Source organism: Pteronotus mesoamericanus, unplaced genomic scaffold (genome assembly GCF_021234165.1).
Source record: "Pteronotus mesoamericanus isolate MK-2021 breed Mesoamerican mustached bat unplaced genomic scaffold, CSHL_Meso_final contig_164, whole genome shotgun sequence".
Lineage (NCBI taxonomy): Eukaryota > Metazoa > Chordata > Mammalia > Chiroptera > Mormoopidae > Pteronotus > Pteronotus mesoamericanus.
Genome location: NW_026555065.1, coordinates 14579079 through 14597222, shown reverse-complemented (window position 1 = coordinate 14597222; position 18144 = coordinate 14579079). Strand labels below are relative to the sequence as shown.

General features: G+C 45.1%; 1 protein-coding gene across 1 annotated transcript in view; it reads right to left on the bottom strand.

Annotated features, from left to right (window-relative positions):
* The window catches only part of MYO5C (myosin VC), a 90441-nt gene that overhangs the window by 8984 nt on the left and 63313 nt on the right, over nt 1-18144 (bottom strand). The window contains exons 26-35 of the mRNA XM_054565417.1: nt 17261-17354; nt 16871-16934; nt 16705-16785; nt 15659-15839; nt 13923-14016; nt 13397-13460; nt 9460-9625; nt 6103-6190; nt 3559-3657; nt 2155-2309 (exon numbers count right to left, since the gene is read on the bottom strand). Coding sequence (XP_054421392.1) covers nt 2155-2309; nt 3559-3657; nt 6103-6190; nt 9460-9625; nt 13397-13460; nt 13923-14016; nt 15659-15839; nt 16705-16785; nt 16871-16934; nt 17261-17354 — 1086 coding nt within the window. The remainder of the gene's footprint in view (nt 1-2154; nt 2310-3558; nt 3658-6102; nt 6191-9459; nt 9626-13396; nt 13461-13922; nt 14017-15658; nt 15840-16704; nt 16786-16870; nt 16935-17260; nt 17355-18144) is intronic.

Sequence of the window (18144 nt, the reverse complement as noted above, 5' to 3'; positions counted from 1 at the left end):
TAATGATAAGCCCTTATATTTATTTAGCAGTTTATGGTTTGCAAAGTCTTTCCGTACAGGTCACGTCACTTGTTATGAGCTTAAGGCAGGCACTGCAGGGATGCCCGAGAAACGCCAGCCTCGGTCCTCGCCCCCCGAAGTTCCCCCTCCGACTGGCAGACGGACATCACGCACACGGGTCACGGTAATTAGGTGGCAGATTGCCCACATAATGGACGTAGACTTTGCTACAAAAGCGTAGAGGATGGGGAGACGGTGGGAAACCGGGGCAGCTGGAATTTTTAAATATTTAGAAACCAAGGTGCAGGACACGAGGAGTGTAAATCCTTCCTCACCAGCATCTTCCCTCTCGGCTTCCCCAGCAGCTCCCTGTCCTCCACCATGGTCCGTGCCCAGGACCTGCCCCTTCGGCTCCAGGGCACAGCACGTTAAAGCGACCGACACTAGGCCCCCCACCCCTAGCCACGGTGCCTTCTCCTCTGGGCCCACCCCCACCCCCCACTGCCAAAAGCGCTTAAACCAGTGCTCTCACCAATTCTCTTTCCCACCCCTTGCAACCTGACTTCTGCCCCCCTCACTCCATAAAAAGATCACCAGTCGCTCCTCTTGCTGAATCCAATGGTATTTCCGTAATTGTAATCCCCCTTAAATGGGCGGAAGCGGGAGGACGGTCCTCCTGGAAAGGGGTGGACAGACAAGAGGTCAGGATCCAGGATTCTCGGGGAGAGCACCCCTGTTATGGGGCAGGAGGAAGAGGAACAAGCAGAGCAGGCGGAGGGATGGTGATCAGAGAGGTGAAGGGAAAACTGGGACAGTCCTGGGATTTGAAAGGTGAGGTAGAAAGGCTTCAAAGGGATGGTGTCAGCCCACTGAAGGAGGGTAACAGTTACGGAAGGGGCGTTGGATTCGGCAGGAGGAGCGACTGGTGATCTTTTGTGGAGTGACGGGGGCAGAAGTCAGATAGCAAGGCGTGGGAAAGAGAATTGGTGAGAGCACTGGTTCAAGCGCTTTTGGCGGTGGGGGTGGGGGTGGGCCCAGAGGAGAAGGCACCGTGGCTGGGGGTGGGAGGCCTAGAGTCAGTCCCTTTAACGTGCTGTGCCCTGGAGCCGAAGGGGCAGGTCCTGGGCACGGACCATGGTGGAGGGCAGGGAGCCGCTGGGGAAGCTGAGAGGGAAGATGCTGGTGAGGAAGGATTTATACTCCTCATGTCCTGCATCTTGGTTTCTAAATATTTAAACATTCCAGACCAGCAGACAGGGCAAATACTGTGGGCTTGCGTCCTGGGACGCAATACAAGTGTGTCCTAATAAAGCTCACTTTGTGAAAATATGCATAGGGAAAACGTGAATTTATGGGAGGCCTTTCCCAGAACACTCTGGTGGCAACTGCGAAGACAAAAAACAATAAAGCACCCAGTACTGAACAAATGCTTATTTCCTACTCTTAACTCCTGATGACTTCTTGGTACAACATTTTTGGGAAGGAGGGAAGAATTACTCTAACCTCTCATGCATTCACTGCTTTTATTTTTCTCTTTTCCTAGGATATTTAAAATAGGATTTAATAACTCATGACTCTACTAGAACATAATATTTAACTAAAAGTGAGACCGGGCCTTTCGCAACTAAAAATTCAAATATATCCCAACATCAAACATTGTTTCTCATTTGGAAGGGGAATGAAAATATTGGATTTATATTTCACGGCTTCCTCACTAACATGCAGCTCATCTCTGTTTGTGAGCTGGGACTCAGTGTGCATAGTGTGGTTTTAGAAGGGAGAGTGATAGACGAGTAATTTTTCAGGCCTTCCCATTCCTCACCACTCACACTTCGTACATCGACAGACACGTACTCCTCACGGCTGGGGCTCCGACACTCTAAGGGGACAGAAGTAGTAGCACAGTAGCTACCAGGTTGTAGCCTCACAGGGAAGGCTTTGAGGTCTATTGGCAGATCCCCACCCTTGGGGATCCCTGACCTAACTTCTCTATTCCTAACAACTTGGCTTGTTTCACTGGCTGGACCTCAGACTGCTTGGAGGAGTCATGTGGTTCACCAAAGGCTGGAGGTGCAGGATGGGCACCTGGTCATTCCCACAGGTGTTCCTAAAGTGCCTGTGATTCCAAGGGCCAATGTCAGAGGCAGTTCCTACCTTAACCACCTGCTTGATGCCATTAATGATGCTGTTCATGAGGGACTTGAGCATGTTGGCGTCATTGAGGGAGTCTGCGTAGCGTACACACATGAACAGGATGTGAGCCGGCAGCCCGGGGATCATGTTCACCACCACGCCGCGGGGCTTCAGGTCTGGAGCAGAAAGAGTCAATGAGGATGACAGCTGGCGGTCAGCTCTCCCCCTGAGGAACCTCTGACTACGAGGCAGGGGTTGCCTGCTTTTCTGTACTTGGCGCCATGCCTGAATGCATAGGGATGTCTTTTCTCTTGGAGGAAAATTCAGTTTGGCTTTTCTTTTGGCAAAAATATTCAGGGGCTACCTGCTCCTCTTACTCCTCATTTGCAAAGTACCTTCTCCCTCCTATGGAGGCCCTGGATTTCAGACCTCCAGGGTAGGAGAGGAACCGCAGTTCCAAGCTCCGACCCCAGCCTCTGGGATGAGGCTGCGGTGTGATCTCAGCGATTATGTGCCCCTGCCTTGGATCTGGAAGTCCTGCAGCGGGGGCCTCGCTGGCCTTGGGGAGAAGAGAACGGTGGGGAGACGGGTGGGGACGAGAGGAAGAGTGAAGCTTTATAGAATAAATTAAGCAAACAAAGGCCTCTCCATGGCTTGATGAAAACTGGGGAACAAAGAAGAAGCCCCAAAACTGTGCACCAGTGAGGGTGGGAAGGAAAGGGCACAATGCTCCTGTGCTCTGAGGGGGTCGTGCAGAAGAAGAGGGAGTAAGGCTACACGTTGGCTTTCTGCTTCAAGATCCTGGGACTAGTTGATAAAGAGGCAGCTTTTCTACTTTCCTCTGGAAAGGCATGTGGTTTTCACAGTGAAGACAGTCTAGTCCCATTAGTTCTAAGACCACCGATACCTGAGCATGCACGTGGGACATTCCTGTAACTGAGCTGTGGCCAGGGAGCCCCGGTCATAATTGCCTGCAAAGAAATTTCTCAGCAGAAGTCAGTCAGAGCACAGGCGCCACAATCCCTGCCACCATGGACCCTGTGCTGAGACCCAAATCTGTGGAGATGTGTCTTCTATCCAGGCCTGCTGATTAGACTTGGGTGGAGGTTAGGCAGTGCTTCTCAGCTGAGGGCAATGTACCCCAGAGGACAACTGGCAATGTCTGGGGATATTTTTTATTGTCATGACTAGAAGTTGCTACTGGCTTCTAACGGTAGAAGACAAGGATGCTGCTTGATATCCTATAATGTATAGCAGCCCTTAGAAAGAATTATCTGGTCAAAACGGCTGAGGCTGAGAAACCCTACGCTAGGGCAAGAAGCAGTGAAGGAAGAGGCGAGACTGCCACCACCCAGGATGGTGGCAATGACAGATGTTCAAGTTCTCAGAGATAAAGCAAAATTTCAGAGTTCCAGGTTTTACTACCAAGAATGAGGTTCTGAATGAGCTTGGCCTCGTCTTCTCTCTTGTACTCCAGCATCCCGAGGTACTCCTTGGGTCCTGAGGACAGGTGCGGGTCACTGGCTGTAGACACAGGTAAACAATCAGTTAAATACACAAAAACAACTTCCACAGGCTTTATAATGGGACTATTCTGTCTCCTTCTACCCGATTTTGCCTGGTTTGCACATGAACTCCTGTGGCTTTCAGATAAATAAAAATTTTATTGAATCCTGAAGAATTTCTTCTGGTAGTGATTCTTTAAAAAAAAAAAAATAGAAAAGATATTTATTTATTTTTAGAGAGAGGGGAAGGGAGGAAGAGAGGGAGAGAAACACCAGTGTGTGGTTGCCGGTCGCATGCCCCCTACTGGGCGCCTTGCCTGCGACCAAGGCATGTGCCCTGACTGGGAATTGAACTGGTGATCCTTTGGTTTGCAGGCTCGCACTCAACTCACTGAGCCATACCAGCCAGGGCTGGTAGTGAGTCTTATCTGTTAGTATATACATGAGTATAGCTGCTGCTGAGAAGGCTGAGTTATCCTTGAAGAAATCCTTAGGAGTGCCTGGTGCATATCCAGCACAGTAGGGATTTGAAAGTGATCCAAGACGTAGCTCCTGTCTTCAAGATCTGTTGCTATAGTTAAGGAAGCAACATTCACGAAACATATGGCATGTGATGTACCAAACTGCATGACCTTGAGGGGACTGTATTAGTGTCCTATGTGCTGTAGCAAGGTTAACACAAACTTAGTGACTTAAAATAAGATAAAAATTTAATCTTACAGCTCTGGAAGCCAGAACACTAAAACAGACCTTATGGGGCTAAAATCAAACTGTCAGCAGAGCTGTGTTCCTTCTGGAGGCCACAGGGGAGAATCTGTTACTTGCCTTTTGCAGCTCTAGACGCTATCTGCATCCCCTGGCTTGTGGCCACATCACTCTGACCTCTGCTTCTGTCATATCTCCTCTTCCTCTGCTTGTTGTCATATCACCTTTTCTCACTCTGACATTCCTGTCTCTCTCATTATATTGGGCCCACATGGATAATCCAGGATAACCTCCCCATCTCAAGATCCTCAACTTAATCACACCTGTAAAATCCCTTTTGCCACATAAGGTAACATCTCCCCAGGCTCCAGGGATTGGGACAAGGGCATCTTTGCGTGGGCCACAGTCTGCCTTCTGGTCCCCAAAGATTCATGGACATTCTGAGAGAAGGAGGTGTGATGACAGAAGCAGAGGTTAGAGAGTCTGGGTTGGAAAAGGCCAGGGAATGGACTCTCCCCTGAAGGTTCCCGAAGGAAGGCTGCCTGGCTGACGTGTGATTTCAGCACAGTGAAAACCATTCTGGACTTCTGACTTCCAGAGCTGTAGCCAAACCAATCTGTGGTCTATTAAGTAACTAATTCTGTGGTGATGTTACAGAAGCCATAGGAAGTGAAAACAGGGGTCATACAAATTCTCACAGAGGTGAACTGGAACTTTTGAAAATGCCTCTTGAAGGAGGTGGCATTCCAGTTGGGCCAAGAAAAGTGAGTAGCCTTCGGTGATTGAAAAAAAGGTAGTGCAGATAAAGAGTTAACAGAACGCTCTTACTATTGCCTGAGAATTTCTCTTTTAATTTACTAGCTCTGTTCCCTTGGAGACTGGTAAAGATAGAGTGTCAACTGTTTTACTAAGCAATACAAAGAATGACCTCTGATTGGCAAATTGCATCTGGACGAGGAAGAACAATAAACAAAGCAGAAATATCTGATAAGGGCACCATACTTTGGGTATCCTCCAGTGTGATGCCTTGTAGATCTGGGCATGTTCCTTGCAGGAACCCTGGAAGCTCATGCCATCTATGCATGCGCAAGAGACATTGGCTTCCTGCCGGCAGCCATGGGAATGGCTTGGAAGCAGATCCTCCACCCCCAGCGAAGCCTTCAGATGCCTGTGCCCCTGTTGACAACCAGACTGCAACTCAGAGCCAGAAGCACAGGGCCAGGCTGCTTCTGGATTCTTGACCCCCAGAAGCTGTGTGCGACAACACACAGTGTTTGTTGTTTTACGTTGCTAGATTTGGGGTCATTTGTTATGTGACAGTAGATAACTAATACTGGAAGGGAAGCTGATACATTCTGCTTTAGACACGTTGGGTTAGAGGTGATAAAGAAAGGCCGAGGAGGTAATCTTAGGGGCAAAAGGGGCAGAGACTTGGAAAAGAGGTGACGAATGGGAAGTAGATTTTGGAAGTCCTTATGTAAAGATGACAGATCATTCATCAGTTCCAACAACGGGGGCACAACGAGGGATTGGGAAGGACAGACGTGGCTGTTACCTGAGGGGTGGTGAGCAATCTGCCTGCCCCGAAGAAGGATCTTTCTTTACTTCAGCCATCGCTGAGCCTCAAAACCCACCAGTTGAGAATCATTCCTTTGGGTTTCAAAGACTCGGCGCCACGTTAAAAAATAACACTTCGGCAACACATGTTGACCTTAGCTGAAAGTTCAAGAAATAGGAAAGTGAATGTTATTTTTCCTACCTTTTTCAATTGTCTTAGTGAGAGCCTTGACTTGATCCTGTAGCTTTTTAATCACTCTGTCCTTCATGTCTAACTGTTCTTCGAGATCCTACAGAGATCAAAAGAAACAAGGATGTTAGGTTACAAGCATCTAAATTTACTTTTTGGTAATAGCTTTATTAAGCTATAATTTACATAATATCCAATTCACATGTGGTTTAAAGTTTACTGTACAACTCAATGGTTTTTATTTAGTCTGTGTGTAATCCTCACTATTATTTAATTCCAGAACATTTTCTTCATATCAAAAAGCAGCCTGTAACTTTTCGCCGTCACCCCCTAGGGCCCCACTCCCTTCCAGCTCCTGGCAACCACTCCTCTACTTTTCCTCCGGATAAGCCTTTGTGTCTGGCTTCTTTCATTTAGCAGAATGTTTTCAAGGTTTATCCATGCTGTAGCATGTATCAGTACTTTATTCATTTTTGTGGCTGAATAATATCCTATTGTGTGGATATACCACACTTATCTTGGTCTATTCTTCCCGTAATAGATAAAGTAATGCCCATTGTAAAGAATTAAAAAAACATGAGTGTGCGAAATTAAATGAAGCTCTTTGAATGTCAGGCACTGGAAGCAGAGAAACTCTTCAGAGACTGGGGTCCTGGCTTTGCCTTTCCCTCCTGAAAAGGGGTGGCCCTTCCCAGGCTTATTTGGACCCCAGACCCGGGAAGGTCCGGGATTTCTATAAATATTTCCTATAAAGGGCATCGAAGGTGTAGGTTGATCCTGAATTCAAAGAGCTGTGACACAGGAAGGCGTCAGGCTTCTCCAGCTCAGCAATGCCCACCATGCAGGGTCACTGCAGCCCTGTGTCCTCTGGGGACTCCTGGGCCAAAGGGAAATTGTTCTGTTTATACCCTGTGGCCACCTCTCCCCTGCGTCGGTTCCCACCTTTCAAGTAGGGGTGAGGGCAGAGTGTCTTCTTTCTAATTTGAGCCCATCCTATTTTTATATCGAATAATAAGAAAGTCACCCATTAATCCATAATCTGGAGGAAACCACTGCTCACATTTCATTTCATTCCTTTCTTTTTTTCTAACATGGCACATATATATTTTATATATTTGGTATCATACCAATTACATCCTCTATTTTCCCCTAATTATATTGTAGACATTTTCTCAGGTCTAATAATATACCAAACCATCATTTGAATGGATGTCATATAGTACACAATAATTTAACCTACCCACTCTTATTGGGCATCCATTCCCCCCTTATTTGTTATGATTAATAATACTGTTATGAACACTGCACAGAATCTTTGACCACATATCTGATTGCTTACCAGGGATAGAATCTTAGAGGATGTATTACTGAGTCAAAGGGATGCACTCCCCAAAGTTCATGACATTTGTCTCCAAATCATCCTGAGAACGCTTACTGCAATTTATATTCCCAGAAACCATGTATGCCAGTGCCCACTTCAAGACAGTCTTAACAGCACCATGCGATCTCGATTATTTGAGAGGCAAGATTAATACCTAGTTTTATTTTGGAATTTCTTTGATGATAAATAGTAAGATGATCACTGTAAGTTTTTAAAAATTATTTCTTTTTTAATAAGATTTTCTTTGACTCAAAGGATCACATATAGGATTAAATAGTGTTCCCCCAAAATTCATGTCCACTTAGAACCCCTGAATGTGACCTTATCTGGAAATAGGGTCTTTGCTGTTGTAATTTAACTAAGGGTCAATATGCTATCACACTGGATTAGAGTGGGCTCTATACCCAATGACATTGTCCTTACACCAGATAGTAAAGGACACGAGAGACACACAGAGGGGAGGCCACGTGAAGATACAGGCAGAGGCTGGTATTGTGCTGTCACAAACCAAGGGATGCTAGGAGTCGCCGGAAGCTGGAAGAGACAAGGAAGTCCTCTCCCCTAGAGACCCTGGAGAAGTGTGGCTATGCCAACATTCTGAATTTGGACTTCTGGCCTCCACAAGTATGAGAGAACAAGTTTTTATTGTTTTAAGCCACCCAGTTTATAGTAATTTGTTATGGTAGCTCTAGGAAATGAATACAGTTAAGCCTCATTTGTAGGTAAATTCTACCACCTAATTTATAGGAATTGTATTCCTTTGTGGCATATTCATCTGCTTATTTGTAACACTGAGGCTACCCATGGGTTTAGGAGTTGTTTGTTGGCATGAACATGTAGATACAACTGATGCCCAGCGTGGCACCATGGAAGCAGCAGGACCAGGCAGACCCCACCTGGGAACAGAGCCACACGCACGGGGGCTCCTGAGAAGAGGCCCTGAGTGGGATCTCTCTGTTCCTGGAGCATCAGGAACAAACTCACACAAATCCCATACAATGAAGGTACTGACACACCCCCCCAGAGCGACACACTCACAGCTAAGGAATGCAGTTCACAAGGACAAGACGTGCAACATGCACATGATCCACCCACATTACCACTGGTCCCAACTGAGACCACAGAGACCCCCAGGCAGGCAGGACAGCCTCACTCATGTGTTCAATAGACAGCTGTTTATTTGGCATGATTTGAGGAGCCTATTCTCTGGGGAAGTTGTACCCCCCTGAAAAGGATGGCCATCATCTAGGTGCCCCTGACTGGGGATTGTAAGTTCCTGTTAAATACTAAACTCCCTGGATTCCTCTTTTTTAGATATAATTACTCTCCAAAGTTAAACCCTGATACTGTAAAATATAAGTATACCCTATTGTGGTTTTCCTGTGAGGTAGAAAATGGGGAGCCCTGTGGACAGGCCCAGGCTGCCCACCGCGCTGGTCACGGTCTGAGAGGCCACCAGGCCAGCGAGGGGCCCCAGAGTTTCCAACTCTCAGGGAAGCAGGCCATCTGCCACTCTGCTGCTTCTTAGTCTCGCAGGTCATGCACCAATACAATTTCAAAAGAATTGCTGCGGACTGACATGGAGTTGCCCAATTTCATTTTGACAAGGGAATTTCCAATTTGTGGAAGACTTTAATGATTTAAATTCTGTCATCCACTACCATGATCATTTCATAGAAGAACATTTTGACTGTAAAATTTGTAGGAAGGACATACGCTCAGGAGAAAACATGGGCACAGTCATCTCAGATGGGCGCTGTCCACGGGACAGAGCTGAGGGCCCTGCCCCGCCTCACCTTTCCGCTGAGTCTCCCTTTACTTTATCAGGCACTTCCCTGCAAGTGCCGAGACTCACCGGCAGCGGGCTCAACCCGAGAGACCACCTGTCTACAGGTGCGTATCGCATGCTTTAGGTGGCATGTCCCCCTTTCTGTGACATCAGCACACAGGAAGGCACTCATTTATCAACACCCGAGTAAATGTCTCACCCTGTTCTCCATAATGAGACGAGATACTTCCTGCCGGAATCGACTCCCTCCTTCATTTTCAGTTTCAAGTTGTCTCAAGTGCTCGCTGGCTTCCTGCATTTCTTGGTTCTTATCAATCAGCTTCCCTTTCTCTTTGGTGCGCATTTCATTCTGGGCTTCTTTGGTCCTGAAAAAATGAGAGAGGAAACTTCTGTATGGGCTTGACTGTCATGGAGGAGCCACTCATTGCCGTAACAAGCACTGATATTTCCAAAAATAGAAAAATACTCTGGCCAATTTATATGTAAAACAGTAGTATCTGAGGCGGGGAGTCCTCAAAGTGGGTGGAAAGAGACCAGGGTTGGCTGGGGTATAAAACTGTCTGTGGGCTGCCCCAGTCTCCTTAACTTGGAAAGAGATTCTTGTTCCCACCCCACCTACGCCTACAGTCCTTGACTGCGCCCACAGGACATCTGCACCCACTCACGCCCTGATGATCAAAAGCCTGAGGATTATCTCTTTGTAAACAGCCTGGAGATTAGACATTAAAAAACCAGGAATCAGAGGAAAAGAGGAGCCCATCAAGAGAATTACAAAATAGTCATGGGAGTAAAGTACAGCATAGGTAATATAGTCGACAATGTTGTAATAACTGTGTGTGTTGTCAGATGGGTACTAGACTTATCGGGGTGATTACTTTGTAAGGTTTATAAATGTCTAAGCACTATGTTGTGCACGTGAAACTAATACAACATTGTATGTCAACAGTAATTGAAAAATAAATGAATTAAAAAAAGAGAGAGTTCCAAAATGGTGTCTCATCATTTTCCCAATGGGTGCTCATTTCATCCTTATCCTGTCCGTGAAGTCACATGACTAAAAAATGCTCTCTGGGACGCAGTGTCCATTAATTGTTCTGAAAATTGAGTATCTCAACAACTTGGCGGCAAAACAGAACATTTTCTTTCTTTTTTAAAAAATATTTTATTGATTATGCTATTACAGTTGTCCTGATTTTTCCCCATTTACTCCCTCCACCCAGCACCCCCACACCCTCAGGCAATCCCCCGACCATTGTCCATGTCCATGAGTCATGCCTGTAAGTTCTCTGGCCACTCCATTTCCTGAACTGTACGTTACATCCCCATGGCTCTTATGTGACTACCCATTTGTACTTCTTAATCCCCCCCATCTCTTCACCCATTCTCCCCACAACCTCCTCCCATCTGGCAACCATCAAAATGCTCTCTGTATCCATGATTCTGTCTCTGTTCTTAAGTAAGTTCCTTTAACATTTCATATAATAATGGTTTGGGAATGACAGACTCTGGATTTTTTTTTTTTTTTTTTTTGGTCTGGGAAGCTCTTTATCTGCCCTTCGATTCTAAATGATATCTTTGCTGGGTAGAGCAATCTTGGCTGTAGGTCCCTGCTTTTCATGACTTTGAATGTCTTGCTAATCCCTCCTAGCCTGCAAAGTTCCTTTTGAGAAATCAGCTGACAGTTTTATGGGAACTTCCTTGTAGGTAATTAACTGTTTTCCTCTTTTGCTTTTAAGATCCTTTCTTTACCTTTAAACTTTGGAATTTTAATTATGATGTGTCTTGGAGTGGGCCTCTTTGAATTCATCATTATTAAGACTCTCTGTGCTTCCTGGATTTACGTGCCTATTTCCTTCACCAAATTAAGGACATTTTCTTTCATTATTTTTTCAAATAGATTTCCAATTTCTTGCTCTTTCTCTTCTCCTTCTGGCACCCCTATGATGTGAATGTTGCACCTCTTGAAGTTGTCCCAGAGACTGCTTATACTATCCTCATTTTTTTGGATTCTTTTTTCTTCTTATTATTCTGACTGGTTGTTTTTTTCTTCCTTATGTTTCACATCATTGATTTGGTTCTTGGCTTTATCCACTCTACTGTTGTTTCCCTGCATATTGTTCTTTATTTCAATTAGTGTATCCTTTGTTTCTGACTGGATCCTTTTTGTGCTGTTGAAGTCCTCACTAAGTTCCTTGAGCATCTGTATAACCAGTGTTTTGAACTCTGCATCCAATAGATTACTTATCTCCATTTGGTTTAGCTCTCTAGAGTTTTGATCTGTCCTTTCAATGTGGGCCATGTTTCTTTGTCTCCTCATTTTGGCAGCCTCCCTGTGTTTGTTTCTATGTATTAGGTAGAGCTGCTTTGCCTCCATGTCTTGGTAGTATGGCCTAATGTAGTAGGTGTCCTGTAGGGTCCAGTGGCATGGCCTCCCCTATCACACAAGCTGTGTACGTGAGGTGTGCCCTTCCTATGGGCTGAGTACATCCTCATCTTGTAGATGAACACTGGTTGCTGTTGGCAGGCAATGGGAGGGATTTATGCAGGCCAGTCAGCTGCAAGGATTGGCTATGACCACTGACCACCAACCTCTGTCTTCTGTGGAGGATCACCTGTGCAGGGGCAGGTTGGTGGTGCTCCAACATTGTCTGTAGCTGTCCACTGGGTGTGCTGGCCCTGGGGTTTCCTGGGTGGTGCTGGCCAAGGTCAGCCCCCCACCTGTGTTTGCCTGGGGCCACCCTGCCTGAGCTATAAAGGAATCTGAGATGGCTGCTACTTGTGCTGGGCTTGGGGATTCCCAGGTGAAGCCAAACTATGAATCTAAGATGGCTGCTGCTAGTGCCAGGCCTGGGGCTCATGGAGGCCAGCTGCTGCTTGTTTGAGAGGATTTAGGATGTTGTGCAGCATGAGCCAAGACCAGCTATTCATGTGGAAAAGCAGCCTGGGTGGACCTGTAAAATAGGGTGGGGCAGTCTCTGGGGATCTCCAAGGTGGATCAAACAGTGTTAGTCAGGTTTATGGAGTCTCAGATATGGCACCAGCTAGAGGGCTCTATGGCTCTGTTGGGAGAGGGTTTAGAAAACGGACAATGTCTTCTGCTCGCCTTGATGCCAGGCACTTCAGTTCCTCCCTGTATGCTACTGGTCCCTTTCAAACTGCTATCCTGGTGCTGGAGCTCAGAGGGAGTGAGTCTGAGTAGGGGAGTCTGTGTGTAGGTTCCTTAAGAGGAACCACTTGGGGCTCCAGAAGTTTCTTCCACTGACTCAATCCTTGCTGGTTTTTGTGGCCAGAAGTTGTAGGGACTTATCTTCCTGGCACTGGGACCCTGGTCTGGGTTGTCTCGTGTAGGGCTGGGACTCTTCGCTCCCTAGATATCCCTCCCAAATTTTTATCCACCACACATGGGTGTGGGACCAGTCCATTCTGTATCTCCACCTCTCCTACGAGTCTAGATGGATGTGGTTTCTTTAATTTATTAGTTGTCAGACTTCCATTCAACTCGATTTCTGACAGTCCTGAGTGATAGTTATTCTATATTTTAGGTGTAACTTTGATGTTGTTACGTGAAAGGCGAGCCATGTCTGTCTATGCCGCCATCTTGACTGGAAGTCTGCTCCAGAACATTTTCCTCACAAGGCTACTCTAGAGCACCAGGAGCTCTGCTGGTCAGGATATAGTAAATCTAGGGAATTATCAGTGAAGATTCTCTATCAACATGGATTTTAAGCCTTACCCGAACTGATCTGCTGTGAGAAAATATGTTTTCTCTCACACAATCTTTTCTTTTTAATCAATATTTTGAACAGACATTCTATGTCCATGTGGTGTAACATTCTAAGGGTTTAAAAATGTACATGGTGAAAAATAAGTCTCCTCCGCTCCCCTGTGCATCAGCCATCAGCTGCGTTCCCTGGAGGTAACAACATTTTTTTTGTTTTGTTTTGTACATTCTCCCACACAGCTGTGCATGCATGTGTGTACACATGCATTCTTTTCCTCACATTTGAATGCTTACATATTATACACCTGATTAGCACCTGGTTTTTTTTAGCTTAATAACATATCTTGGCATTTCCTGCAATTTCAGAAAAGCATGACAGGAGCATGAACTTGAGGTGATACATGTTAACACTTACCGTTGTTGTATTCCGTCTTCTTCTTGACTGTGATTCAACTGATTAGATAATTCTTCTACTTTTCCTACAGTGAGAAGAACTGTCAGTACTTCAGGGGCCATATCAATGGATTCTGATTTGGGCTTGGTCCTATTTATAGTTACCAGGCGTCCTAAGCCGTGTTCCGCTAGAGACTAGGTTTTGTTTGACCCAAACAATGTTTGCTTGGGCAATATTTTTAAGTCATTATTTTAAAATTGTGATATTTCACATAAAAATATCTTCTCTTTAAAAACAGGCATATAAAGCAACACTGGGGCCTGCATTCCTACTTGGCAACACTCACCAGAACTTGGAGGCAGCTCCCCCCTTTCAATGCCCATGCACCTTATTGTAGCCTCCACCCAGCCCACTTCTCACATTTATGACACGGGCCTAGGCTGATGGAAAATCAGAGTGTGAGACCTCTGTGTACAATGACTTTCCTGTCATTCCCTGCTGAGAGGAAACCATTTTCTAAAAGCAGGTTCATGAGGATTCCAGTTACCTTTCATGTTTTCCGTTTGTTCTTTCAGGCGGATTTCAAGATCTTGCTTCTGTTTCTCCAGTTCTGAAATTTGCTGTTTAAAGTCTGGGATCATCTAAAGAGAAGAATTAGAAATATTAGAATATAAAATACTTCATCTGTGAAACTTAAGATCTCAGAGCTAGACAGAAGCAAACTAAACTGTCTAGGTGTTTAACCCCATAGAATGTACACCTAGTAAGTTGGGTAAGAAGGCCAGCCAAGACATCAGACTGGAGTGGAATTATGATTTTTTTACCTCAAGACCTATATAGTCACAATAAATACCAGCACGCTCAGAGGAAGCCGTCCTCAGACAGCCGCAACCCCCACATCACCGCTGTCTCCAGGAGAGAAGGGTGCGTACTGCCGGGGCGGGGAGGGGGAGAATTCTGTGCTGAGCTGAGGGAGGGGTGATGTGAGGAAATGGCAGCCAGCCTCTTTGGTCCACACCCAGAGACATCACCTCCTCCCCTGGGGACAGGAAAATTGTCTCAAAGGGGTCGCACTGCGCCCTTTGCATTCCAGGCTGCACTCTGTCAGTGGAGGTCTGTCGTCCAGTATGTTTCTCAGTCCTTTGTCCTCGTCTATATAGTTTTTTAAATGTCCATCACCTGCCCCTCAGGCAGGTACAAATAGCTCTTTTGTTGTCCAAGTTTATAAAAACACCCATGCCTCTGAAGTTCAGAAACAGAATACTTGTTTGATTGTGCAATTGGATTTCACTACATATTCCTCATGAAAGTTTTATCCAAGGAATACACAAAGACACGAAGGCCCGTAACTACTGTTCCACATGTCCCCTGTGCCAGGGTCACATCTCCTCACCTGCTGACGGACCTGAGATTTCCTAGCAGTTCCAGGGGAGGCAGAGGAAGAGGAGACAGTAAAAAGCTGAGGAGAGGCAGCCAGTGAAGTGGGATGAGAAACCAAGGAGAGGGTGGTGTCCTGGAAGTCACCAGAACAATAAGGAAGGAAAGGGAGTGTTCAAGTCATCAGATGCTGCCCAGAGGCTAAGACAAGGGTGAAAATGAACCCTATGTGCTCAGCTTGAGGTAGACAGAGTCAGCTAGTGGGAAGGGCACATGGCAAAATAGGGAGGCCATAGAGTAAGTGGGAGGTGGATGGAGAAATCACAGTTGGGTCACCATTGAGAAGCCTGGTTAGCCCCCCTATAGAAAAGAGTGGTGGCTCCAGGGGATGTGAGGCCAAGAAGGGGATATTCTGTGAGTAAGGAGATTTCTAAAGCATTTCCCCAGTAGGCATGAGTTAGAGGAAAGGATGAGAAATGTGCAGTGGGAAAGAACAGACAGCACAGAAGGGCGAGCGCAGACACTGACCTTCTGAACGTACGCCCCTCTCGAGGTGCCCTTTTCCCTCCATGTATCCTGGCCACTCTCCCAGTTAGGGCTAAATTTTTTTTTAAACTTAAGACTTAAACACATACACAATTTGGACCCACCCTATGGGGGAGGGAAACATTCTCAAATCAAACTGCACTTTACCCTGGCATAATTTAATAGTTTCCCTTCTGCCCCAATTATTTTACTACTAGAAAATATACCTAGTAGTATTTTCTAGTATTTTACTACTAGAAAAATACCATTGACCATAGGATTGATCCATTGTTTTATTGCCAAGAAATGGAATTTTACTCCACTAACGAATAATATTTCTAGAATAATAGCCACAACCAGGGCTCATGGCTGAGACCATACCATGTTTTCTGATGTCAGCCTGGTGACTTCATGACGAATACTTTCATTGATGTCATTCTCTTCTCTAAATAATTTCTGCAGGTGGTTTATTTCTTGACTTAGATGCACCACTTTGAAGTTCAAAGCTTCAATCTCCTTCTCATAGCAATCCTTCTGGGACTGGAAATGGCTCTCCAAGACACTGGTAGAGGAGGGGGCCGAGAGATTAGTCACGTGGTCTTGACTCCGCTGTGCTGATGACTGAGCGCATATGAAAACCCACACAGCTAGAGCCGTATGCTAAGTACAGATAGTTTATTTGTGTGTGCATTGTCACGAGCTATGGAATTAGGAACATAGAATAAGAAAATCCTTCTAAGCTAGTTAGGAAGCACTGTGTGGAAGTAACATGCAGTTAATAAGAAATGTTATTTTTAGACATTGTTAAAATTACATTTTTACTCTAATAGTTTAAAAGTATGTTCTGTATGACGCAACAATGGTAAAGATGCATTTCATTGCACATTTGTCAAAACTGATAGAATATATAACATCAACAATGAACCTTAATATAAATGATGGACTCTGGTGATAATAATGTGTTAATGTAGGTTCATGAACTTTTAACAAAAGTAACCTTTTGCGGGAGACGTTGATAATGGCTGTGTATGTGTGGGGGTCGGAGGTCTCTTTGAACTTCTGCTGAATTTTGCTGTAAACCTAAAACTGCTTTAAAAAATAAAGTTTATTAATGTAAAAAATGCAGCAAACTACTTAAATTTAAACACATTTATACATCTATAGTAACATGGCTAGTTATTTGATAGAATCAATTTTTATTGTATACATTAAGAGAGTTTTTTACCCAGTATTTTGTCCCATAAAGAGAGTGTTCTTCGTTACTAATTATCTAATTCTCAAAGAAACATTTCCAGTGATTATTAGATCATTTTTCTATAATAAACTTATTTTGTGTATCAAATCTATGCAAGATAACCTTTTGACTTTCCAATGATTTATCACCTTTGAAAAAATTTAAAACAAAACCCCTGAGGGGTCTTTCTTACCGGGTTGCTTTCTTGAGCCCTTCATAAGCAAACCAAAGTTCTCCATCCTCATTTAAATGTTCCAGATCTTCCACAGACAACCTGGAAAATAAGGAGGGTAAGAAAAGCTATCATCTCTCTCATGTGTTACATGTTTCTAAATCTTTGATAATACAAAAATGATTACCTGCTTCTTACATCTCCAATCTCATAGCTTTCAAGGAGTTGTTTGGTGATCTCTGACATCTTTTCTGAGAGGAAAAGGCAGAGCTGTATAAATCACATTCTTGCATGATTTCTCCTCTCCGGTTCCCTTTCTAGGGCCCAGTTTTCTAGCTTCACAGAGTCTCCAGCTAACCATCCCATCAGCTAAGGAACTTATCAGCTATTGAACCCACCAGCTATCCAACCATCCAACTAGCTGTGAAGCCAACCGGCTATTCAGCTTACCATATATCTAACCAACCCCTCTAACCAACCAGCCTCGTGCCAGTCAAAGGACACATTTCCTTAGCAGTGACACTTATGATAAATGCAGTCTGTACCCCATGGGCTCGGTGACTCATATTTTTGTTACCTCTCATTTCCCGCTTTTGTGACTGCACATGTTTTTCCACATCTATCTTCTGTGTCTGAAGTAGCTCTATCTCTTTTTCAAACTCAGAGATGGTCTGAACCACAGCCATGACCATACCAGGAGAAGAAACAAAACAAAACAAAAACGGCTGTTGTAATTTATACCAAACAAAGGGAATATCTATCTATGCAGGGAGTCCTCACTGCAGTTTCTTAAACTCTTGTTAAACCGTCACTGCCCATATACACAGCGTGACCTTGAAACATGATTAACTGCCCAAAATATTGCTAATTATTCCCACATCTACTAGGTTGTATCATTAGAATTAATTTCCCTACTTAAAGAGAAACAATGACTGACTACTTATCATAAACTTGCGTGAGGTGGGGAGGAAGGGGAGCAGAGAGAAGTAAAATTGAAGGGGCTAAATTCTCTTTCACCGGATGATGGAATCTTGGATGCAAGGATGTGGGCAAGGCCACCACCTATGTAAGTGCAGATATGGGCTCCAGCTAGGTTTGGAGGTGGCGGCACGGCAGAGCCAGGGCACACCCAGAAGGTGGGGGTGGCTATGGGGCCTGACCGGGGTGCATCGAGGGGCAGCCCTAGCTGTGAGGAGGAAGCTGTGTTTTGCCTTTATGCACCTTGTGAGCTCACCTGGAGAATGGAGCTCAGATTTGTGCTTTGAGAGCTATGGGAGCTGTGCAGAGGTGAGTTACCCCTCACTGGTATTTTCTCAGTCTAAGTGTTTAAGGGCTACAGCTCCTGTCTCTACCGGGGGTGAGAAGGCAGGTCAAATTGACATTTACTGGTCACTTTACATACACAACCTCTTCCTTGTGACAGGCCCATAAGGTGAGTAGCGTGATCTTTTATAGATTGGA